At 35.1% G+C, this 27,403-nt stretch overlaps 1 protein-coding gene across 2 annotated transcripts in view; it reads left to right on the top strand.

Moving 5' to 3' along the window:
• The window catches only part of vsnl1a (visinin-like 1a), a 219,969-nt gene that overhangs the window by 52,921 nt on the left and 139,645 nt on the right, over positions 1 to 27,403 (top strand). For both annotated transcript variants that reach the window (XM_051925609.1, XM_028796838.2), the window contains exon 2: positions 4,572 to 4,738. In XM_051925609.1, coding sequence (XP_051781569.1) covers positions 4,577 to 4,738 — 162 coding nt within the window. In that variant the 5' untranslated portion in view covers positions 4,572 to 4,576. The remainder of the gene's footprint in view (positions 1 to 4,571; positions 4,739 to 27,403) is intronic.

Below are 27,403 nucleotides of genomic sequence, written 5' to 3'. Positions count from 1 at the left end.
ATTTCATACGTCATTCTTGTTATTCTTTTGTAACTTGTGCTCAAGTTTTTCTCTGTAGCAGGCTTTCCCCTTTTCGGAGATGCTTCTTCAGTTATGACTGCACCTGCTTTATTTCACCTTTATCTTCCTGTTCAAAAGGGCTTCCATAATATCTTTTGTGATCCATGGTTTGTTGTTGGGGAAACAATGTACTGTCTTTTTGGGGACTATATTCACACAGAACTTGATTTAGTCTGAGATACAGTGACAGACTCCCAGAATGTTCTGGCCATATCACTCACAAAGCATGTTCCAGTCAGTGTTTTCAGAGGCATCAGTCAGAGCCTCCTCAGCCTCCACTGTCCATTCCTGCACAGTCCTGGTGGAGGATGGCAGCCGCTGGGCAATGGGTTTATAGGCAGGTATGAGCTGTACCAAATTATGGTCCGATCTGCCTAAAGGTGGTAGAACAACTGATAGATAGATAGATAGATAGATAGATAGATAGATAGATAGATAGATAGATAGATAGATAGATAGATAGATAGATAGATAGATAGATAGATAGATAGATAGATGCCAACCTTTGCAGCAATAGATAAAATGTAGAGACCAAGGGCCTCATGTATAAACAGTGCGTATGCACAAAAATGTTGTATATGAACGTTTCCACGCCCAAATCGTGATGTATAAAACCTAAACTTGGCGTAAAGCCATGCACATTTTCACGGTAGCTCCAACCCTGGCGTACGCAAGTTCTCTGCTCAGTTTTCCAAACTGGCGGCACCCAGCGTCAAAGCAGTGCTACTGTTCCTGTGTGGTTACCCTTTCTTTTTTAGATCCATATCCCTGACGCGGCTTTATCATATACACTGAAAGTATCTGCATATTGTTTATTAGTTTAAGGCATCTGATTATAATTAACCTACTGTTAGGTCCATAAATATTTGGACAGAGACAACTTTTTTCTAATTTTGGTTCTGTACATTACCACAATGAATTTTAAATAAAACAACTCAGATGCAGTTGAAGTGCAGACTTTCAGATTTAATTCAGTGGGGTGAACAAAACAATTGCATAAAAATGTGAGGCAACTAAAGCATTTTTTGAACACAATCCCTTCATTTCAGGGGGCTCAAAAATAATTGGACAAATTAAATAACTGGAAATAAAATGTAAATTTCTAATACTTGGTTGAAAACCCTTTACTGGCAATGACAGCCTGAAGTCTTGAACTCATGGACATCAAAAGATGCTGGGTTTCCTCCTTTTTAATGCTCTGCCAGGCCTTTACTGCAGCGGCTTTCAGTTGCTGTTTGTTTGTGGGCCTTTCTGTCCGAAGTTTAGCTTTAGAATTAAAGCTGAAAGTCTGCACTTCAACTGCATCTGAGTTGTTTCATTTAAAATTTATTTTGGTAATTTACAGAACCAAAATTAGAAAAAAGTTGTCTCTGTCCAAATATTTATGGACCTAACTGTATAACAATATAATGGTCCAGGGAATAGCCAAAGTATGGCAAATACCATAGCTGCTTTAGCGTTGTTACTCTCACTGCACCTTCTTTTTCTTCTTTCAGCTGCTCCCGGGGTTGCCACAGCGGATCATCTTTTTCCATATTACTCTCACTGCACCACTCGGAGTATTTATATTACTGTATCTGAGTGGGGAATCACAGCTGTACACCAGTTGATCGGAAAGAGAATTATCGGTATACAGCATCAAGCACACACTGCCTCAGCCATGTTGTCTGTTGAACTGCTCTCATACGGCAAACGCTTCAGAGCATTTCCAGTACGGACCTCGCAGTTCAGAAACAGTTTTTTTCCCAATCCCTATAAACGTACTCAGTCAGTCCATCAAGTGCTCCTTGTAGAACTGTTTGTACTTATAAGTACAATTACCTCACTGTAAACTTGCGATACAGTTATAATATTGCACAACCTGAGCCACTTTATAAAGCGTGTATTTACATATGATGACGATATCATTTTTAAGATGAAATGCAGCAAAATATGTTTATTATATTATACAGATAAAATTTTAACTTCATTTAAATAATCTATATTGTTAATAAATAAACATGTGAGAACACGGTGTTGCAGCGCTAGCAAGGAGCTGGCGCTCCGTTCACGGATTGTTCCTGCCTTGCACTGTATTCTTGCTGGGACTGGCGCGACACTGGATGGATAAAATAATTTAACATGTACTACGAAGATATTTTAATGTTCCTTAAAAGTTTTGAAGAATCTGCGTTCTAAGCTTACAGATGGCTTAACGTCTATTACAGAGCTGATTGTGTGGCGATTGGGTATTTGGAGAAAGAAAAGGAAGGACAGTACTGCTGCAATAAATTATTTCATCGAAGGTCACGCATGACACAGCAAGCATCCTGCGTGAGGCATGAACAATCACTGTGCCACCGTGTTCCCATGTTTAATAACATGCTTTAACTCCTATCATCATGAAAATGATATCAAGTATACATCACAGTATTTTAATTATTCAGAGAGCTGTAATATCTCGAATGTAATGGATTCTTTGTCCAATCGGAGGAAAAGAAAGCCCGTTTAAGAAGTTCAAAGTGATTCACACACATAGAGCGCATAGAAGATCAAATACAAAACAAAGCATTTAACGTGCTATTTTAGTTACTATGGGATCTGAGAAAATAGTAAATTAAATAATTTTAAGATGAAGTTTATGATGTTCTACTTTAATGACAAAATAAACTGCGTGATTAAAGTGGAAATTTAGAGATTAAAGTTGACATTTCGTGCTTTTTCCCACTGTGTGCCTATTTTTTTTTCTCTGTACCCTAATAAGCTTTCATATGACACTCAGACGGTGGGCTATGACTCGCCTTTTCATGGTGACTTCTTTTTTATTTCGGGCACTGTGCAACTTTGTGAATTTCAGCTTTCAAGTTTCTCCGACACTCTATGTCACTCGATCAACTTCCTTTTGTTGTTTATACCACTGCTAAAACCAACAAATAGTACGTTTTTCTTTGCCTCCATTTGGTATTTGCTGAAATTCTTCTATTTTCCCCCATGCTTTTGCCATTGCCTTTCACAGAAGGCTGACCTTAAGGGCTATTTATATTGATTTGCATATTCAAAGAGGCGTAATTCTGGGAGGAGACAGGGCGGGACAGCAGGCGCGTGCACGTGCATTACTTTTCATGCTGACCGGGATTTATGTAGCGGAAGATCGTGGAAGTTGGCGAAAGCACAGATTTATGTATCTGGATATTTTTGTGTGTACGAACATTTCCGCTTTTGTCCATACGCCATGTTATAGTTTGAATTCTACGGATGGCGTTATACGTGAGGCCGTAGTTCTGAATGGGGATATGTCTTAACAATACAAATATGTATTTTTCTTACCCTTTACAAAATACCAAAAAGAATTAAATCCATGTACAGAAATCAGGTATGTTACAGGAAATAATAATGAAAATTCAGTACCATTGCTATTTAGAGTATGTTTTATAATTAATATTTATATATAGTATTACATAATACTGAAAGTATTCGGCATGCTATTTACATCTTACATGAGAGTACAATGGAACCTTGGTTTGCGAGCATAATTCGTTCCGGAAACGTGCTCTCAGTCCAAAGCACTCGTATATCAAAGTGAATTTCCACATAAGAAATAATGGAAACTCAGATAATTTGTTCCACAACCCAAAACAATTCATATAAAAATGATTAGTACAAAATATAAAGTAAAAATACATAAAACAAATTAGTGAGTTTCTAAACTTTTGTGGGATTCCACCCAACAGGACGACACACGGAAGAGCGTCCCAAAGCAATCGCAGTCTCCCAGCAAAAAAAAAAAGCGATTCCAAAAAGATTGCAGACATGCTATAAGCGCCGATATCGAAGGGTGATACAAGGGACAAGGCACATTACAAATGTGCAGGGCACAGTATTACTTGGCCACGACCCTGCCTGACTGCTGTGTCTGTGTATAGGAGAGCGGCAGATCCCGCTACAATAAATAACTGCAATGTTGCTGTTTCAAGCTGAATAAAGCTGGTGTTGCTAAAGTACTGAGACTCAGCTTCGTGTTTTGGGGTACAAGACGGGGACTCGCACGTCACAGCACACACGCACATACACACACACACACACACACAGTCACAATGCTTTAGTAAACAGTATACGCTCGTACGGATGTTGACTATATGAGTGAGGCACATCGACTCAGACGGAGAATAGGAGACGATTGCCCACAATCCCACAGCGAGAGAGAGAAGAACCATCAACTCATTTGTGATCACATGACACTCACCTGACAAAGCGTATACATACTACTCACATTGCAAGACCTCGCTTGTTTATCAAGTCAAAATTTATTAAAAATTTTAGCTCGTCTTGCAAAACACTACTAAACCAAGTTACTCGCAAACCGAGGTTCCACTGTAATGTGTTTTTTGTTTATTTGATATTTAATTAAATATAGTTTTCAGCATTGAAAGATTCACATTCAAAAATTCATAATAATGACAAGTACATTTCTGTGTGTACAAAACTTGAGCTTCAATATATTTACTGCAGCTCTTTGTTTTTCTTTTTTTCAGAAACAATGGGGAAACAGAACAGCAAACTGGCCCCTGAAGTTATGGAGGACTTGGTAAAGAGCACAGAGTTTAATGAACATGAACTTAAACAGTGGTACAAAGGATTTCTAAAGGATTGTCCAAGTGGAAGGCTTAATTTGGATGAGTTTCAGCAGCTGTATGTAAAGGTATCTGGAGTTCATTCTTTTTGAAATGTACCAGGATGAAGATAACATGAAAATCTTTTTTTTTTTCGCCTATTCATTTGTTGGTGTTTTGTTATAGATTTATATGATACTAAGCTCTTAAGAAACACTTAACACTTAATAAATCTAAAATATGCCTTTTAATTTAAAGTGGTTTTGCACTCAAATTAATAAAAAACATATACTTCTTTGCTGATTGATGGCTATAACTATGCTAATTTTTTGAATGCAGGATTGAAGTGTTTTCATGGTAATGTCATTTTAGAATCTCAATGCATTAGTGGCTGTTTTCATCACGAATAAATCAGATGATCAGATCAGATTTCTTAAATGTTGCTTGAATGAGATATTAAGTGTCATTTCCTTCAAGAATATCTTGAAAGTGTCAGAATTTTTTGTACATTTTGTAATTTCCCTATTTTAAACCACTACCAATTTATGAACTCAAAATAAACATCAGTCTGAAGGTTTAATATTAAATTTGTATTTATTTTAATTTTTTGAAATTGTCCTTAATCTCTAAATTATTTTGCTTTAATGTATTATTATACAAGAAGGTGCATTACCATTAATAACAGCTTTCATTGATTTCCACTGTATTTTTCACTCTATTACAAAGCTGCAGGGAGCAGGAGCCATTCCTAGCAGCCTATGACAGAGTGGAGTAGCCAACTTTGGATGAGATGCCAGCCTTTCACAGGGCAAACTTAGCACACATTTGTATCAAGCCAATTTAGGGATACCAGAAGGAAACATTTGCAAACACTACACTACATTGTGACTAAACGTAACAATCAGACTTACTAACATACTAAATAAACATAATTCTTGTATATATTGTTCTTTGTAGAAATGCAAACAAGACATCTTTTACAAACTATCAGGAGAGAGCATACAGCTTTCTGGTAAAATAAATCTAATTTAGGAATTTGACAGCTATTGAAATGAAAGAACATTTGAATCAATTACAGTATCACTGTAATCACTGTCAGAAGTCCAACTTGATGACAAAAATTGCAGATCTTAATAAAGTGGGTAAGTTCCGCATGAAAGAGTACACTCTGCTTTCTTTAATACTTTGTTCTTTGATTGTTCAGACTGATTTATACTTTAGGTTGTAATAATTGTGAGGCTCTCTTTTACAATTTGTTTCTTCAAATTTCTGTTGTTAAGTTTAAGATTTCTAGCTAAACTACAGTACTAGGGTGTTGTACCGTGTTAGCCATTATGAATGTAGAGAAAAGCCAAGCAAAATGACACCTTTTATTGGCTAACTAGAAAGATTACAATATGCAAGCTTTCGAGGCAACTCAGGCCCCTTCTTCAGGCAAGATGTAATCATCTTACATCTTGCCTGAAGAAGGGGCCTGAGTTGCCTCGAAAGCTTGCATATTGTAATCTTTCTAGTTAGCCAATAAAAGGTGTCATTTTGCTTGGCTTTTCTCTAGCTAAACTACAAATATATAAGTTAAAGCAGACTCATTAGATTTTATATAAAAATTAAACACAATATTAGAATGAACACTTTTAAGATCCCCCAATTGGCCCTAAGGTTGCTTCTTATAAATTAGTCTATGATTATCCCAAAATTGTTATATGCTCTACTGCCTAGTCTTGTCTAATTTTATTATGTTTTTATAAAAAGTTTTTAAGAAATTAAAATTCATTTTTTTCAATTTTAGTGACATTATTATCGAAATTATTTACAAAATCATTAGACAATGGAATAATTATGTTCAGTATTGTTAAAATGTTTAAATCCTTGTTTCTGATAATACATTCATTCATTCATTCATTCATTCATTAAGAAATTATTTAAAATACCTGAAATGACATACTCTTGTCTGTACATACTTGGTCAAAAAAAACTTACATTGTAGGTATTTCTTTGGCGTAGTCTTTTAAGTGAATCAGTCACTCTTTGTTTACTTTCCTTTTTAAAAAGTCCATGTATCACATGGATTCATTTCCTATTGTTTTGTCTTGTGCCGTAACCCTACACATTGAGGCCACCAGGAAAGAAATTTAGCATGTCGTATAATTACCCTCTCCTTGTTTTTATCTAGCAATATTTAAACAAAACAGCATTGTTTTAAAAATATCTTACTGTTTATTGTGATAGTTACTTGTATCAGCTATCCTGAAAATGAATGTCAAACAGGCAATCATATACTGTACTTTAGTTCTTTGTGTACATGCTATAACAATGCAAGGAAATAGCCAACAAACTTTTTTTCCCAGTGAAAGCTATATTTTAGTTATATTGGAAGAACAATTGGTTACAGTTGGTTTGAAATGATCATGTATGCTATATCTAGACACTTTATCTTAACATGATTGAATGGTTTTACAGTATATTAAATTATATTCTAGATTTAGACAATCATCCTCAGTGTTAGTAACTTGCAGGCTTAGTCTTGGACATTGTAGCCATTTGTGGAATGACAGGTGAGGCAACTTCGAAAATTTGGGACACCATCCAGTTTGTATTGTTTACTTTGAAATAAATCAAAAGAAAATTAATGGCAGCAGGCAAACAAGAAAAACAGCCTCTTGGGTGATACGACAAAATAAGCTTTTGGCGATAAGGAAAATAGTGGGTCGTTCTTGGGAGCTCCGTCCGGCGGTTCGCTCTTGTGAGTAAATGACGACTCCGTCCATGCATGCAGGCTTCTTTCCAGCATGAGGACCGAAAGGGGTACAGCTAGGGGTCCTCACTGGGCACCTTCTCTGAGATGCGAGGAGAGAAGGAGAAGAGAATGTTAGTGAGGGCGTCCCCTCTCGCCCAGTGGGTTATCTTATACCTGGAGCCCATGAGGAGGTCCTCTGACATGCATGTGTGGCAACATGTAATATTTAGTGATACTGGTGAGTAAAGTATAGTCAGTTAATCTTTCCTGAGATTGTAAAGCATAAAACAACTGTAAAAAACATTTTCAAACATTGTCTCAGCAGTTAGACTTCTCCGTCATTAAGGTAGCCCAATGGACATGGCAGACTCATGGAAGAATATCTAGCACTGACTGATATTTTTTGTATATATTTACTTTGGTTTGACATATTGAGTCCACCATTTTCTAAGCGTCAAATGTATTGAATGTTGCTGTCAGTGATGTCAAGCACTGAAAATTATTAATTGATAAATAGTAAATAAACTTATGTGACTGCCACAATAGATAACTTTGTTGAAATAGGTAATAGTTACACTCTTTCTCTGAGGAGACTGACATTTATGCAAGATGGAAATCTGGTCTTTACTTACAGGGTATATTAAACAAACTAAAAAGTTCAGGTTATGTATCTTACATTTGTGGTACAAATCAGTCCCTGAGTATTTTTAACAATAAACAAATAGGACAACTCTAAATTATTTTGGAATACTATACTTATAATGTACCGTACATCACCTAAAGTATTTATTTTGAATGAATTAAGGTGAGCTGAATTTTATACAATAATAGTGTAATTAATTGCTTTGAGTATGCTAAAGTTGCTATTATCTTCTGTAATATAATGCATCAGTATATGCACAACAGACCAGTACAATTCCTGGTAAATACACCATTTGTAAATATTATAACTAAAGTATAATGTATTACTGTTTTGTTGTAATAGAATTGTTCTAAAAGTAAACAGTAACTAATAAGTCTTCATAAAACTTCATTATATAAATAAACTAAATGTACCTGTATTTAGAAAAGGTACACAGAAAGTAAATCAGCTGAGAAATCAGAAATGCACATGAAATTTTGTTCATAGCATAATGAGTTCTTTGCAGCTGAATGTGAATTAACAATGATTATTCTTGTTACTGTCATACTATGTGCAAAATCAGTACCATGTGCATAGTTTTTTGATACAAATGGAAAACTTTTATTCAAATGTTATTGTCCATTGTGGTTATGAGTTGTTGTTGACCTATATTGCTTTCTTGAGACAGTATTTGACGGTGACATGTTTGACAATGATGAAATTTGTCACATAGGGACAATGACAATGGCTAAACTGTCTAAATTTGAGGCAGAAATGTAGACATTAACACAAAAACCAATGGCAAAAATTCATAAAACTAAAGAATCTAATAACTTAAACATTGTAAAGTATGAAATGCTATAATTTAATAGTGAAAAGTTCACATTCATGTGGTTGCTTTGAAAATCACAGTGTGAAAATATGCAGCTGTTTTCATAAAAAAAATGCAAGAAAAGAATGGATCAGTGATCTCACTAGTCTTATATTGGATTGATAGAAAAGCTGAAATCCCAAGTCTCAATGTGATGACTTAAACTGACATGGATGGTCAGCCCTTTCTCAAACACTCCCCTTCAAACTAACATTACATAGCAAACTTATATTCATGCAATTAGAACTGGTGTATTTGTTGCAAACATGACATATTTACCTTTTCAGAGATGGTAGAGGTAAAAGATGACTTATTTAATTTTGATATGAGCCTGACACCATATATGAGCATGACTGCCACAGTTTTAATGGTAATGACTGCACTGTGAAAATTGTTACTCCATTGCCATTGTCTTACTCTTCCATGGATTCACATTCTTGAATGGAAAGGATGAAATTAAATAAATTTGTCTTACATCATATTTAATAGAGAATGTGAACACTGCAGCCTAGGGAACATGTGTGTTGAATTGGTGAGGGGGATGTAGGGTTGAGAGGACTTCAATGGGGCTCCAGGTGATTAATCTCTACAAAGACTTCTCCCTCTTCCCCCCGGCTAGAGTGGGAAAAGATGTGCTAATTTGAAATCTATATGTGATAACCCTTGTCTCGTTGAACATGAAAGAAAAGCAAATACTATGTTAGCCAATTATTTAATTATGTTAAATGATATCAAATGGAAACCAACACCTGAGCAGAAATCACCAACACAAAACCAAAACTCTCTCCCCAGACTTGTCAGAAGTGATACATGAAAGAAGGCTATTGAAATTTATAGCCAAAGTAAAAAAAAAAATCCTAGGATAATAATTATCAGCATAAACTCAGGACCATTGACCTGCCTGTTCTCTGTGTACCTTACAAATTGTTCTGTCAGCAAAAAAAAAGGTTTGAGTTATTTCCTTGGTTGTTATCTTCATGATGTATGACAGGTGCACCACTAACCTGGGTACAATATTTGTGCCCTTAATAAAACTTAAGAGTATAAATGATGTACTTATGCAGTTTTCATGTCCCAGAGGTTATAGCTCCAGCGACAGTTCTTAGTTTCTGAAGTTCTACAAATAATATCTATATATATAATTCACTAAGCTGCCGCCAGCGCAAGCAAGACACCCATGGAAGCACGCAGGACGGAGCCATGCCTACCAACTCTAAGACCATTGGATACGACGACAACTCGCAGAGCCACGCCCACCAACTCGGACGCAGCAACTCACAAAACATGGTATCATTGGATACGATGACAACTCACAGAGCCACGCCCACCAACTCGGACGCAGCATCTCACAAAACAGGGCGTCATTCACATTCGTCTCTGCTACACTCCACATGCACCTCTGAAGAAGCATGTTTGTCGCGGAGGTAAATCGCTGTATGCAGCGTGTAGAACAGTTTGCGAGGGGTATCCCATGGTCTTACAGTTGGTGGGCGGGTTTCTGTTAGTTGTTCTTGCGAGCGGGCACATGACCAGGCAGTGTGTATGCTTCGAGAGCGAGGATGGACGCGACAGCACCATCTAAGAAGAATCATATTTGTCGCGGATGTGAATCGCTGTATGCAGCGTGTAAAACAGTTTGCGAGGGGTATCCTATGGTCTTAGCAGTGTCTATGCTTTGATGTGAATCGCTGTATGCAGCGTGTAAAACGCTGTATTGTATGTTGCCCTCTCCAGAGTTACATCTTTTCATTCACCTACAGTCGTATCCTCAAAACCAACCCCATTTGGACAACTGTCTTTCAGGAAGTGTTCACCCTTCAATACATAATTATGCGGCTAGTACCACATAAATTGAAAAACGTGGCTTTAAATGTGCAAACATGTCTGATGATTATAACAAAGCATATTTGAATAAAATAAAAAATCGTAATTGGTCTCCCCTAGACTTTTTCGTATACTCAGATACGAGATAGACAAAACAATGATTATATTTTTATATTATGTACATTAAAGAACCATCAACTACAAATCAGATCAAATTAATAATATATTGAACAATTATTATAAAAGTAAAGTTGAATAAATTAAACTCTGAAGCTGCATGTATAAAAGGTAAAGTACCACTTACGGTTAACGGAAATAGTCCAAAACTTGATAGATATCTACATTTTGTACTTAATACTTATATGCAAAATTTGGTTGACCTAAGTGAAAGCTCAGGTTATCGTGTTTACATACACACACACACACAGACTGACACACAGACATAATTTAAAAATTTGTATTTTTGGACTCAGGAATGTCTAAAACGTCGAGATTCAGCAAAATCTCAAAATGGAATGTTTGGAGGATTCCAATACTTTCCCTATACTTTGTATACGAGAAAGTCAGGGAGGCCTGAAATGTTGAATCTTTGGATAATTACAATACTTTCCATATACTTTGTATACAAGAAAGTAAAAAAGTTACAACTGATTTCAACATGAAAACTCACATGCCTCATTATACAGTATATGTTTACAATTGAATCCTGACTATTTCAATGTGGCAGATACATAAGACATATTACTGCCAATAAGAATAGCAGCTGATTTGGTATCTTATCTATGGTTATATCTTTGATTCTAATCTCATGAATATAAGTCTTCAGGTTTTTGTTAATTTGAAGGAGCATATTAGGGCATTACTTGGCCATGCATTGCACAGTTAGCAGCCTGGTATTGATTCTTGAGATCTGAGTTCTTTCTGCAGCACTGCTAGCAGTATCACTAAGCTAATGACATCACTAGTCTGCTAGTTTCTTGAGATTTTCACAAAAATAGCTACATCCATTTCACACCATGATTTTTTAACATTGCTACGCAAAAGCCTATGTTTCATTTTTAAAAGGCAAAGTGTAGGACAATTCCTGTCTAAAGCGGACTAAAATGTAAATGTGATAACAATTATTAAAATGTATTTTAAAATAACTTGTATGGTTTTCAATGTATTGAGGCACCATTATTTAATGATAAATTTTCTTGAACAGGAAAAAAACAGAAGTGACACAGTGGTGCATCAGGCAGTGGTGCAGTCTCATATTTTGATACCTAGCTTGGTTAACTGCATGTGGAATGTGTAAGATCTTTCTGTGTTTATACTGAATGTTTGATATTATGGTCACAGTGATTCTTTTTATATCTATGATAGGATCCAGCTTCTCATAATATTACTCAATTAAAAGCAGGCACTGATAATGGATGAATGTAATGAATGGAATAGTAAATGACTTGACTGGAGAACAAACCCACACTTTAAATATTTATTGATGTGTCCCACTATTACTACTAGCAAGGAGAATGCTTTGAGAAACACGGCTAGTAAGTATCTCCTCAAGTGATTATGAAAAACTGCAGCCTGTTCTGGGAATTTTGAGCACAAGACAGGATCTATTAATTTCTGAGAAACAGCACTGAGAAAGTGGTTTCTTCCATTTCATAAGATCAAACTAGATTTATAAATAGCAGAAAATTTCAATAAAATCATTAATGTAGGTTCAGTATAATATATATCTTGACAGAAACATTAGGTCAACTTATTTTTGCATGCAGAAAAAACATTTGATTTAGTAGAATAGTCATTACCCATATGGCTGTCTGATTAAATTTCACTAGTCAAATGTAATTCAGTTGTTTTTTTTTAATCTTAACTGAAGGTAAAATCAGATAATTCAAACTGTAAGAATCATTGTTTACATAACTTAGTTCTAACCTCAGCATTCTGTAATTCTAGAAATGCTATGCACTATAGCAGTATTGTCAGATCTAGTTTTTGCATTTAATTTCCTACAGCACCCTTTTTATATTTCTGATTAGCTAGCTTGCTTAATGATTAGTGAAACGTGCAACCTTCTGCTTACATAAAACATGCAGCTTTGAGAAATCCCTTTGGGACACATGTTTCTAAACCACTTCTTTCATCCAGGATTTATACAGTAGGTGTACTGAGGAAAGGCTTCTGTGGAACTGATTTTTTTAATAGCTTTCCAACATCCTAAAAGTGTTGTCCTGCATATGCTCCCTTCTTTGCTTTAACTTATGGTGCCTGATGTATTGGTATAGTATGCTATAACATCTGTACATCTATCACAGTAAACAAAAGGCAACTGGCTTGCTTTCTCATCAGTGAAAATAAAAATGACTGCTCTCTATCTGTTTCTCTTTTTGTTTTCTTCTTTGGGTTTCAGACACTGCATTTGTACACCATTCTATGCACCTGCTGTAAACAGTGTGGTGTAACTTAAAAACAATTTTCTATTTTTACACAAGACAAGTAAAGAATTTCTATCGCTCTATCTGTCTATCCATCAGTTTTATTCCTTGACAAACTGCTCCAACCCAAGGCACTGAAAAGGTTTACCACAATTTATGATATCCTTTTTTACCACAATGTATGATATCCTTTTAACTGTCCAACATCTGTAGGTTTTAATGAGGGTCTTATTGTAGCCTATATTGGTTTAATTCTTGACCATTTGTAAGTTGTTTTAAATACATGTGTCTGTTAAATAAATCATGACAGGGAAACACTCACACTTTCTACCAGTACAGCATTTATTTGTAAAACACAAAAAGACTCACAATGTTTCTATTCAAATAAAACAGAGATGGGCAATAATATCACATCTTCTGTGAAATACAAAATAAGTACACTTCTTAATTTTAATAAAGTATCGCAATGTGTACATAGAAAATCCTAAATTTGGTGTGTTCTCAAGTCACAGACCATACAAATCAGAATTATTGGCCAATTGATATCCCTGTTCTTGATATGACAGAATTGGGTCAGGACCCAATATACAGTTCATAGCATACACTGTTATGCTCCAGTTCATGTAAAAACGTTAATTCTGAGTATTTCACTTAAAAAAAACAAATAGGGTTGTGATATCTCATCAATTTTCCTTATCATTGTCATCATCATCATCAAAATTCTAGTTCTCTACTTGCATTACAACCAAAGGTTCTGGGGATTGTAAGTAAAGGTCTGGAACATAAAGTACAGGATCTCTTTATACAGATGGCATGGTTGTATACTCTATATTATTGAACAATAATCATGAACTAAATGTATTGGAGAGATTCTATAACATATCAGGATTAGACACTAATTTGAATAAAAATATATTATCTCCAGTGAACAGTCTTGCACATCAGTTACATTTTACATTTTTTTAGTGTTTCACAATAGTTCACATATTGAGAAATCATAATTTGATGAATTAAAGACCTATTCAAATTTAATTTTAGTGACCTTACAGAAATGTTAAATAACCCTGTCATGTCTTCGGAGATGTGAGTTAGAAGTGCTAATTTCTGCACCACAATGCTGCTCATGTTATAACATGCATTTTTATTCAAAGCGTAAATTTCCTACCTTTTGTAAATGAGGGTAAAGAAGAAAGTCTTAAGACAGAATATACATTATGTTGATGTATGCCGTACTGAGGTAGAAAAAGGAGAATATCTTAAGTTTTCCACTGTCAGAAATAAAATTAAGGATGAAATGAAAAGATGGAAGTTATTCATTTTCAAGAAAGACCAAAAACCTTCATACATATAGGCACTCATTTTGTATAGCTTTGCTGAATAGTAACATCTTTTTAAACATGAAGAAAAGTAATTGATCATCTTCAGTTTGGTAAATAGTGTAAATTCTGTAGGGACACTGTGAAATGGTCAGATGGGAAATGAATACGAGTGTTGCAAAGTTTTAATTTGTTTGTACAAAAAGAACTTTTTGTTTAGAGTAAAATATGAACTTGTCTAGTAAATAACATTTTTATGTAGTTTTGAAAGAATAAATAACTAGACTGCAGATTTTTTAATTTTTATGTGACATTTATAGTTATTGATCTCAGCTTCAAAAACAGGATTAGACTGCCTAGATGAAAACTGAATGCCATTCTTGAACAAATTTCAGATCATTATATTATATTCTAAAGTAGTTTAGTGAAAAAGTGGCAAGCAGTTGTTACAAAAAAATTCAAAACACATTTATTAGTGCCATACTTCTATGAACTTAAAAGTAAAAAATCTGTGCCAATTGGAATGCTTTGAATTTAATTGCTTACAAGTTAAGTGATGTGTCAGAGGCATTAAAGTAGCACCATTGCTGAAATATTCTCACTTCAGTGTTTATAAATTAATCGCCTGCAATTCTACACTGTAGAGAATTAAATTGTATATCAAGGGAAAATCAACCCAGATAAAAGATAGCAAAAAAATGAAAAAATCAAATGAAAAAAGTTGACAAACATAATATCTAAACAGCTGTCAAACACCTGTTTGGTTTTTTTTCAAACATTTGCTTTTATCTAAGGATCCTGTTTCTTACAATGTACAAATAAATACTGAATTCAAAGGGGTAGCTGCAATTTTTGACTTCATGTACTTTGGTAAAGTGAATATTTTTAAATTAAATAATACTGGGGGGGCTCTGCTCCCTTCTCACTTTGCTTGCCAACCTCCAGGGGTGGGCACTTTCTATCTTGGAATGGGGCGCCCCTCCGTTAGATAAAGCGATTGTACAGTATTTAAAGACTTGGTATACAGAAGAATATGCGGGACTCAGGAGGAGGACGGTTTGGTCTTTACTTATTATAGATAGAAAATCAGTTACTTGAGTATTTCACTACAACTGTCTATTTTAAATACCAATGAATTATAAAAAGTAAAAAAGTAGATGTAAAAAAATAAAATGTAATAAAAAGTAAATAAAAATTAAATTACATTAACGCCTCGTCAAAAATAATATTATGAATTACTTTATCCTCTAACTTACATTCTATAAATGTTGCATTTTTGCATTTCTGTTCGCATATTGTTCGGGATATTTTTCTTTCTCATTTATTGGACGATTCTCTTTGTTCTTAATTTTTATTGAATGCAGCTCTTTTTTGTTCATTTTCTTTTTTTCAACATCCATTATCAGCTCTTACTGCTGTTTTTCTATCGTGATCTAAAATTCGACATTCTTGAATAGATAATTTGCTTTTCTGCCTCATCATTATAACCGATTGTGTTGGATGGTGAGTTAGCAACACTGAGATTGTCACAAGGTGGTACAGATAGAGGATGTGCGCAATAGAAGTAACGATTGGGTGAGCAGTGTGGAGGGGAGTGGTCAAGGCTGAATAATGTGGACACAACAGAAAAGTTTTTTAGTATAAGAGAGAGATATTGTAAATGAGAGGTGTCCCCAATACTACCCAGAAGTGCTAGGGCACCCAATGCATTGTGTTAGCCTAAGAGGGTCTATTAATAAATGAACTATAATCAAAAAGTGTGCAAGGTAAACCACATTAAAAACACCGTGGAATTCTACAGTATACATGTATGCAGACAGCCCTAGTAAAAGGCAAATACTTCTGTATGCTTGTTGACAATAGATAGATAGATAGATAGATAGATAGATAGATAGATAGATAGATAGATAGATAGATAGATAGATAGATAGATAGATAGATAGATAGATAGATAGATAGATAGATAGATAGATAGATAGATAGATAGATAGATAGATAGATAGATAGATAGATAGATACTTTATTAATCCCAAGGGGAAATTCACATACTCCAGCAGCAGCATACTGATAAAGAACAATATTAGATTAAAGTGTGATAACAATGCAGGTATACAGACAGACAATAATTTTAACGTTTACCCCCCCCCCACCCAAGGGTGGAATTGAAGAGTCGCATAGTGTGAGGGAGGAACGATCTCCTCAGTCTGTCAGTGGAGCAGGACAGTGACAGCAGTCTGTCGCTGAAGCTGCTCCTCTGTATGGAGATGATACTGTTCAGTGGATGCAGTGGATTCTCCATTATTGACAGGAGCCTGCTCAGTGCCCGTCGCTCTGCCACGAATGTCAAACTGTCCAGCTCCGTGCCTACAATAGAGCCTGCCTTCCTCACCAGTTTGTCTAGGCATGAGGCGTCCCTCTTCTTTATGCTGTTTCCCCAGCACACCACTGCATAGAAGAGGGGACTCGCCACAACCGTCTGATAAAACATCTGCAGCATCTTATTGCAGATGTTGAAGGATGCCAGCCTTCTAAGGAAGTATAGTCGGCTCTGTCCTTTCTTACACAGAGCATCAGTATTGTTTTGTATTATACAGTATTGTATCAATTTACCCATCTCACCAAGTCTTAGAATCAGAAAAAACGTCAAGTGTAAAAAGAGTTGTCAGATGTCCCATACTGCCTGGAATGGGGACATTTTTATTTAATGCTTTAGGCAAACTACACATCAATTTGTTATCATTTCTGTCGTTACATTTTATCTGTCCATGTTTATCTATCCAGGATTGCACAGCATTTCCAGATTTTGTATGCAATTTTTAAAAGCACTCCCCCTGGATTTCTCTCTCTTCTCTCTGACTTTCCTTTTCAGCTTGTTCTATGTATTTAAATTTGCTTTCTGCAAATTTTCTTTCTCTGCGAAATTTTAAAAAGCGAAAAGATGGTGCCAAAGTGGCAGCCTCAATACCTTTATTAGGCTGCTCCTGGATGGTAATTGTTTCTTTGTGAATGCTGGAAATGAAGATGGGCAGGATAACATCAAATTAAGTAACAGGTTCTGCAAATTTAAAAAGAGAAAGACCAACTTTAAAATCTGTTTCAGTTGTTAAGACATGCACTCTATTGGGAAATAGTTGAAAAAAGAATGAGTCAAATGTTTCATCAAACTGTCAGGAGAAAAATATTTTGACAAATGATGTTGGCTTGGTATTAAGAAAAAGCTAAGAACCCACACAAAATGAAGTGTAGTCAGATGTTCTAGCATTATTTGAAAAGTGATGCAGAAGTAATGTTAAGGATAGTCACACAGGCTGAATATGTCACTTGTGTAAGCAGTTTGATCCAATGGTTTGCAGTGTTGAGTTTGGCTGCTGCAACAATGAATGTAAAAGGAAGAAAGATTATATTAATATTAAATTATGATTATTACTATTGTATTAAGGAGCATTGAATTGAAGAATCTAAAAAAAGTTTGTATAGTAAGTTAAAAAGGAAAGACTACATGTGATAAAGGATTGAGTTTTCCTTCCAAGGAATAAAATGTATTTGGCTAATTTTCTGTGTTGAGGAAAAAAACTAAAAAGAGAGTGGGTATAAAAATTCAAATTCTATGAAAATTGGAGACATACATACATTCTGTATATGTGTTTAGTATTTTAGGAAGCTGAACAGGTATACAGCAAGCAAAGTTCACATTTGATGAGAGTTTAAAGACATAATAGTTCTTGTAGAAATATCTTTTTTAAATGAGCAAAATTTATAAAGGAGAAGGATCAATATGGTATATTTTCCTGCTGTGACAGTGGCAGTCAAATTCTGTGTCAGTGTGAATTTCATTGTGCCTAAATGAGAAATTCAACTGTTCATATGCATTGCAATTTGGTTTAAAAAAAGGAAACAAAGTATACAAACATAAAAGGAAAATTCTCACTTCAAAAATAAAATATGCTTTTCAGTCCTTGTCACCTGGTAGATTGATCACTGAAGGTACACATGATCTCTTGCACTATGCTTACTTTATCCTGCATTTCAGGTTCTGGCATTTGCCATAAGGCTGAAACTGCACATACCAGGAATAGAATTAAAAGAATCATTAGGGATTTAATTAAGCTTTTTTTTGGAAAAACATTTACATATAGCTGTTCAACAGACATTTACACAGCCCTCATCATTCTGCTTGCTATATTAATTATGTATTGCAATTCTATCTTATGCAAATTTGTTTCCAAAAAACAGGAAACTAACACTGAAATCATTCAGTTCACACAGAATAGAGCTTTTATTGAATACTAGCCAACCCACGGCGTAGCATACGCCGCATAATTATGTATTGATGGGTGAACACTTCCTGAACGACACAGTTGTCCAAATGGGGTGGGTTTGTGGATACCACTGTGAGTGAATGAAAAGATAGACCTCTGGAGAGAGCAACATATAATTGTCCATGACTGAAAGCGGGATCGTCTGTGATGAAGAAGGCCACGCTGGTGAAAGTTACTTCGTCGGTAGGGATAAGTGTCAGCACTTCTAGATTAAGGTGTAGCGAGTCTTCATTGTTGACGCTTAATATAGCTTGCGTATTGAGATGTTCCGGAGTCACAGTTGAGAACACTTTTTTAATGTATTTTAAGCACAGGGAAAAAAATGAACATGTGAAACATCCGTAATGTAATAAGCCACCAAGAAAAGTAACATTGCAACAATGCTATCTACGACCCGATCTCTGTAAACAGAAGTGAAAACAAAATCGAGCCCGGTGTATTCTTTAATTGCCTTGTGGCGCTGTAGTAGTGCTGCTGCTTTGCAGTAAGGAAACAGTGGAAGATTGTGGTTTCGCTTCCCGGTTCCTCCCTGTGTGGATAGCGCTTTGAATACTGAGAACACCACTATATCAATGCAACGAAGTATTAACAGGAAATTGTCTTCGTGTAATAGTAAAAGGCAAATTATCCGCGACAAACAAACTGTTTTAAATGCTGCATACCAACCCGCGGCGTAGTATACGCCGTCATAATCACGTCGCTTTTTAAATGTTTTTTAAGCAGAGGGAAAAAAATGAACATTTGCAAAATCCGTAACGCTACTTTCAGTAAGTATAATGCACATGCGTTTAATTTGTCGGCCACTTTTTGCCAGCCGTCTTTTCTGGTTTGGGCTGCTTTTGCAGTGTTACCGCTTGTGCATATTAAATCTTGAAATCCTTTGAGTAACTAATTAACTAACTAACACCAACCCACCCACACACACAGCTTGTGTGAAACAAATGTGCCCGTACTTTCATAATTTTGTTGCAGCCTATAGTGGAGTCAGCACAGAGAAGGTCAGCTGCTGAGAGAGCGTCTCGACTGTTGCAGGGCCTGCATCGGTGAAGCAGGTGAGACGCTAATGAAACAGAGGCACAGGGCTTATTGGTTTTTAAAGACTGCTTCCTTCATTGTGTTTTAACCTCAGTTTTAAAGGATTGTTTTAAGGATCCCATGGGATACCCCTCGCAAACTGTTTTAGACGCTGCATTCAGCAGTTCACATCCTTCTTACATGGTCCTGCTTTGGTGGGCGGGGAAACGTTTTCCGTGTTCCTGCAGGACCATCTAAGAAGACGCATGTTTGTCATGGATGCGGTGGACGCGGGCCGGGGAATAAAGAGTGTTGGTGGGCGGGGAAATGTTTTCCGTGTTCCTGCAGGACCATCTAAGAAAACGCATGTTTGTCGCAGATGCAAATTGCTGTATGTAGCGTGTAAAACAGTTTGCGATGTTGCATGCGGTCGTGCGTTGTAACCGAAAAGTCAACGTGGCTCAGAGCTGCATGCGGACTGTAGCACAGACAAACAGAAATGACACCGTGTTTTCCAAGGCGCCGCGTCCGAGTTGATGGGCGTGGATCTGCGAGTTTTCGTCGTATCCAATGGTCTTAGAGTTGGTGGGCGTGGCTCCTTCCTGCGTGCTTTCATGGGTGTGGGCGTGGCTCCTTCCTGCGTGCTTTCATTGGTGTTGTGCCGCCCTGGCGGCGGCTTAGAGAATTATATATATAGATTCTTAACCGTAGCCAGTGCAAATATAAGTTGGATATCAACCTTTATTCGTAAAAATTTTCAGTATATAACTCACTCATTCACTCCTCTATTTACAGTATTTGTATATAGTGGTCCAAAGAAAGATTTTGAAGCGTCTGAATAAGTTTTGACTTGTTTCATTTTTTTTTTTATTCCTAGGGTAAAGTGTTACAAATACCACTAAAGTATCATCACCATATTAACAAAAAGCATAATTTACAGTATATAGAAAGTTCAGCACAAATTTGTATATGAAATGTACACTACAGGAAAGAAATGACAACTTTGTGTGTTTGACTTTTGTTCATAGATTTTAAGAATGAAAAGATGAGGTAAATCACACTTGCTGGTTGGGAATCAAAAGAAAATAACATGGACGTTGTTTAGAATAGCTAAGAAGACATCATCACCTTCCCATGCTGCATGATAAGAGTATTGGTTTGGGTTTATAAGGGGCACAACATCTGGGAGAAGCTGTTTCAATAAGAGTTGTCAATTCACTTCAAAGGAACTGAAATGAAAGGAAATTGCCAAACATTATTCATTTCCTTTGGTCTCTTGCTCTTTGACAAGCACGAATTGTATCCGAAGGTCAAAGACTACTTCACAGTGTTGACTATTAAAACAGCTTCTAGAAAGGGTGTGGTTGTACATACTTGGAGGTTTTCCACTCAATTTCATCTGAGCAGTGAACTTTACCTGGTTTTAAATATTTCTATTAGGGTCTAACTGCATCTATATTTAAACATCACTAGCAGCTGGATTATGCTTTGTTTTGTTGATAGCCTTTGTTTGTTGTTAAGTAAAAGCATCTATATCAAAGCAGCAATGAAACTGGTCCAGATCTGATAGTGCCTCAAGTAAAGAATAACTGTTCTTACCAGTGTAGGGGTTTCTTTTGCTTTCTTTCTGTCTTCTGTTCCATTCTTTGGCTCATGCCAGGGTCTTTCTCCTTTCTTGCCACTGTGTTACTATGATCTGTGACAATACTCTGTAGACCAGTGAAGTCCATGAAGACTAGGAAAGTCCATCTTTCCATGTCTTCAATTAATGAAACAAGTGAAAAGATAATCACAGTTATATTTGTGGTTAATAATATTATACATGTTATTATATTATAATCAAAAATAATAGCAGTTCATCCAGTAAATGCAACCCACAATCCTTTACAAAAAATTACAATGGAAATTACCTTAAAACATACTAGCAAGAAACTAGTTAACTTTTTACTGAAATAATAATGATAAGAAAAAAAATGATGTAAGTAGAAATAAATTGAACTAAAAGGTTATGGTATATTATTAGTGATGCTTTTTATGCAGCATACAGTATAGAAACCCCATATGGTGGATTAACAAGAATTCAGAGCATAAGAAATGCAAAAGTCTGCTCAAATACATGATAAAACAAAAGAAAATGGTAAAACAGTGACAAAACACCATAAATATACAAAGGTAAAGGGGAAAAAAGTGAGTGCACTGTAAATACAACCATCCTTACTGTAACACTTGATAGACTTCAGAGTTCTCCTAGCACCATTGCTTCAGCTATAGAAAATACAAAATGTAAAAATATACATAAATATTCAGGTAAATTAAAAAAATGTAATTACTCCACAGTCCCCTTTATGGCAAAACTTGATGTAATTAGTAACCAGATAGATAAATGTCTCTTGCATGGGCAGAATTTTAGCTTAGATACTGAAGTCATCTCATCAGCAGATGTAGTGAGAGAGTTTCACAGAATAGAAGTGATAAAAAATACTTTTTAAAACAAATTCCCCAATGGGTCTTTGAAACTGCAGGAAGACTAGCATTGGAAGATGTTAGGTGTATGATTACTTGACAGTAATGGTGATAGGTATTCAGCTACTCTGCAAATAAGGAACAGAGTTTTCAAGGTGATTTTGATGTCGAAGTGTTAACATATTCATTGCTTTTGGAACAGTCAGAACAATAAGGAAACCCTGCTGAACCTTTATTAATGTGATAGTACTTCATGAGGAAGACCACTACGATGTGAATTGCTATAATAAAATCAAAAGATAATGTGGACATGATGGAGTATTTTGACATTGGAGGAGGAGTGATAATATTTCAATGATGATAGAAAGACTACAGCAAAAATGTGAAATTCAAATGGTGATTTTAAATATACAGTATATCCAAAGCTGGAGAGACAGAGGGTGATACAGACTTAAAAAAAAAAATCTTCCTGAGTTTAGCTGATTATTTGAGTAATACTGTTAAGACATGGAAAGATCAGATTTCATCAGAAAGAGATATAAATCCAAAAGATCACATTTGTAGTTGTTTGTGATTTAGAGATTTGACCTGTAGAAAATCCACAGCGGGGTCACTGTTTTAAGAATGTGGTAGTGATTTAGCAATTAAGAATTTTGTCTCCATGGTTCATGTATGAGAACATGAAGAATAAGATACTGAAACTTCAAAGATTTGTGAAAATTATATATACCTTTTGTTACTAAATAGCTCTGTGTATTTGTTTCAAAGCTAAGCATTTCTTGGAAGCTGCATTGTGTTACTAAGCAAGAGCATAAAAGGAATATGCTTTTATCAAAATCATCTGCTGGAGTATGTATGTACCATATAATTTTAATCCTGAAAGGTAACCCAATCCAGCAAGCACATGGTAGGAATGATCCCTGTACAGGGTCCCAGGCACCACAGGGTGAACACACACACAATGGCCAGTTTAACACCAGTCCACGTAACCTGCATGTCTTTGGACTATGGGTGGAAACCAGAGTAAGCTCACACAAACACAAGGAAAACATGCAAAAGTCACATAGGGAGGATCCAGGTCTCTATGCTTAAAGGCAGCGGCATAACCACTACACCACCATACCATCTGTAGTATGCATGTAATCTTGTAAATATTTTTAAGATGATAAAGGGTAATGCAAAATTAATGTTTTATTTAATAAAGAACATAATAAGATAAAGGCCTGTTTTAAAATGATGGAGATAAACTAGGTATATTGTATTAATATTATTCCTACACATAACAGATTCAGTATTGCTAGATATAGTTAGAGCAGCTAGACACATGCAGTAGTAGGACAGAGGAAGGGACAGGGAGGGCCAAAAAATGGAATGGAAGGGAATATACTGTATATAGTACTATATTTAGTACTGTATATATAATGCAGTGTAGTAAAACAAACAATCAATAACTTTGAATTACATCAGATACATATACAATATATGCATAAATTATTTTTCTTATTGTCCATATGTCAAATAATTAATTTCTGGAACTAAGCCATTAGAATATCCAATAGATATTTTGAGTCATTCAGAAAATGACTGGGCTTTAACTGTTCAATATATTAATACATTAGAGATATGTAACTATGATTTTTGTTTTATGTTAGATTATGATCAAAGATTATATCCTCATCAATATGCAACAATGGTAGAATTTCATTGACAGATATTGAGCATTGAGTGTGTTTTTGTTAAATTGGCAACCTCACTCAATCTCCTCAAAAGAGTGGAAAGTTGCTTGCAAACAGTACAAATAACTGACAGCCTGAGAACCATTAGTACCAAATGTAGAGATACATTTGTAGAGATGTAGAGATACCAGCAGTGCTCATTCCTGGGCATATTAAAGTATGACAGTGTGCTTTCTGGTTTTCTACACATTTTCTAAATAAGGTTTTTATCCATAATTTTAAAAAGATATTTTTGAGATTTTGCTCTTTTTTGATTAATTAATATATGCATAAATAAATATTAATCTTTCCATTAATGAACTAGGCAAAAGTCTACACCATCATGGGAACAAGCGCTGGATGGTACAGTAGTTCTTTACAGGGTACATTCATACATACTTACAAAACAGTTATTTCAGAATTACCAGTTAACTTAACATGTATGCCAGTGGACTGTTCAAGGAAAATCTGAGTACTTTCAAAAAAAGCCGTGGCAAAAATGTACAAATGCTACATAAACAGGATTCATGAGCTGTGAGGCTCTGAGGAAAGAATGCTAAGAGCCTATTTTTGCAGCTTCAGGGGCAAAGTAGGAACATCTGATCATAAGCAAGTAATTTTACAGGTAAACAATAGTAAAGTTATACACAATTATAATATATTTCAATAAAACACTATAATATTTTAAACTGTTCAGGGAAATCTATAATTAAAATTTTGTGTTTATCTTATTATTTTGATTTTATGCATGTAAGAATACATCTGTTCATTTATGTTTAGAGAATGTAACATGCCTTTTCACTGTATGCTATAGACTTCATGTTACATTTCTAAGAGTAAGTTTTTTAAAGTTGAAGTTATTTGTTCACAATTATGATATATATTTATTTGTTATATCAAGTTGTATTTTAAAGTGAATCATTTGTTTGTATGCCAGTATTGCATGTAAAAAATGAGTTCCGTACAAATGGCATGGGAGAAATATATGATTTGAGTATGCATGTGCCACCTGTGCTGTTGCATGTTTTAAATCACATACAGTCGCAAACATTTAACAACGGATGTGATTTCATAGCCTACTAGCAGGTAAAAATAGTGAACAGAGAACCTTGAACCCCAAAACAGTGAGAGAAAGAACATATAGAGAAATGTTTCCACCCATTTTCAGTGCTAGAATCTATTCTTCCAGAGCTTCGCGCAAGGCAGAATCTAAACCTGGACTGGTCTCAAGTCATCTGCAGAGAACAGCAAATTTAGTAGTGAAAAGATGCTAAATGAGGCAAGCCATTCATTAAATTTAATTAATTTCCAGATTCTATAAAACCTCACATACAATAAATTTTTTTCTGAGTATTTTTTATTGAATTAAAATGTTGTTTTGATGACATTTTACACAATTGGAAAATGAACTCATGTTCCTTTAATAAGTCTAAGGAGGTTCAGAAAAATGTAAAGATTTTTAAGCCACTATTTAACATTTAAATAAAATCCGTTTTTGTTAGTTGCAATTCAAGTAACAGGTAAGTGCAGCAAAGAACGTGAGGACAAAGCAAAATAAATGCATGCTTTTAAATTTATTCTAGACAACAGTAAAAAGTATTTGATATACTAATGTAATGTTGTTGAAAAAGCAGACCACAGGAGTTTTCTTCTAGATGATTTAACACCACATTTGTTAGTGCCTGGGTTTGTTTCCTGCCTTGCGTCCTGTGTTGGCTGGGATTTGCTCCAGCAGACCCCTGTGACCCTGTGTTTGGATTCAGCGGGTTGGAAAATGGATGGATGGATAATTTTGTCTGCAGAAGAAAAAGAGAGAAGCATCAAAAGTTACAAGTAACACAAAAAAATTTTGTGAATTTGAAGGGATATTAGTTAATTCACTTAAATAAAAATGTAACTAACGAAAGTTATGTAAATAACATTAAAAGTATTCCCTTACTGCATATTTGTCCAGTTTTTGGATATCAGCCAAATGGTTTCCGTAAGTCACCAAAATGGCAACTAGAAACATGATGGTGGCTTCTTAGAAGTGTAAGGTGCATTCACGGTAATCATCCTGACTCATCCAGACACTGAAATTAAGATTAAATATAGAATGTATATTGTGTATAATATTGTATGATGAGTGGCAATCATGACAGGTATTACTTGAATTTTTAGATATAATGGGCTAGTGAGGCTGTACCCTGAACGTCATGTGATACTTTTTTGCCTTTGCCTCACAAGAATGATATAATTGCACTGGAAAATATGTAGGTAAGAACTATCAAGTCAGAATTATAGTGTGTAAGTAACTAGGAGCACAATCTCTGTTTAAACCTCACCCAAAGGAGATCAAGCAGACACACCACAGAGTCATTTTTACATGCATTATACTTTAAAATAAATCTCTTGAAAAAACTCCCTGCCATGCTAAAAGAACTCAACAACATTCATTTTAAGTTCATCTTGTACCAATTTTATCTATATGTGTGGTCTGAATAATAGTTTGTTACCATTAAAATATAAGATTCATATGCCAACATTTAAATTCTTGAAGAGGGAGAAAAGTCTGCTTTCCCTTTCTGTGTGGGTTGTGTAATTAACAATTTGCCTATAAAACTTGCTACAACAAGTACATTTAAAAAAATAATAGCATGCACAGTATTTGCAATACTAAACACAGAAAATGCACCTTCATGTACATTTTGACTAAATATGGTTGTATCAGGTAACAATATGTATGTACTGGGATGTTGCAAATATTTATTTTGACTGATTGTATCAGAACCTCTGCCAGTTGCACTTAAATACCTGTATTACTGTATAATTCATTCAATTAAGTCTTTATATGTGAACAGGTGGAGCATTATGGGTCATGAGAGTGCAAGCACCAAGGGCTTCACCATGTAAGATAGCATTTTCTTTTCAACATGGCACAAATTTTAAAAACTTTTTTGCTTTTTTCCTGTGCTTGATTTCTGTTTGACTCTTTACTCTTGAAACAGGCCTTATCTTGCATTTAGATTTTGCTTTTCTAGAAGCAATACGTTATTCTAATATTATAGCATCTACTATACCATTAACAGAAGTGATTTTCAATTATAATCTAAATACTTTTTTTGCAAGAAAAATCTGTATGTAAGAATAATGAATATTAGCCATTTAAAGCACAAATTGAAGTAAAATATTGATTACTAATTATTTTTGGCTTTGTATTAAACTTGCATGGCTTTCCTTTGGGGGCTGTAGTGTATTCCTACAGTGTACAGACATTCTAATTAATTCTAATTATAGAGTGAGCCTGTTGCAGTGAGGATCATATGAGAGTGGTTAAGTATCCATACTGTGCATCATATTTTTAAAATTAGAGATGTCTTCCTTTAAACTAAAATGGTTCCCAAAAGAGTATGAAGCCTTGAAAATATTTACATCGATTCCTATTTTAGCATCTGTGATGGCTTATTT

The sequence above is a fragment of the Erpetoichthys calabaricus genome, chromosome 3 (genome assembly GCF_900747795.2).
Source record: "Erpetoichthys calabaricus chromosome 3, fErpCal1.3, whole genome shotgun sequence".
NCBI classification, from domain to species: Eukaryota; Metazoa; Chordata; class Cladistia; order Polypteriformes; family Polypteridae; genus Erpetoichthys; species Erpetoichthys calabaricus.
The sequence above is the reverse complement of the archived record's forward strand: the minus strand, read 5'-3'. Positions and strand labels throughout refer to the sequence as shown.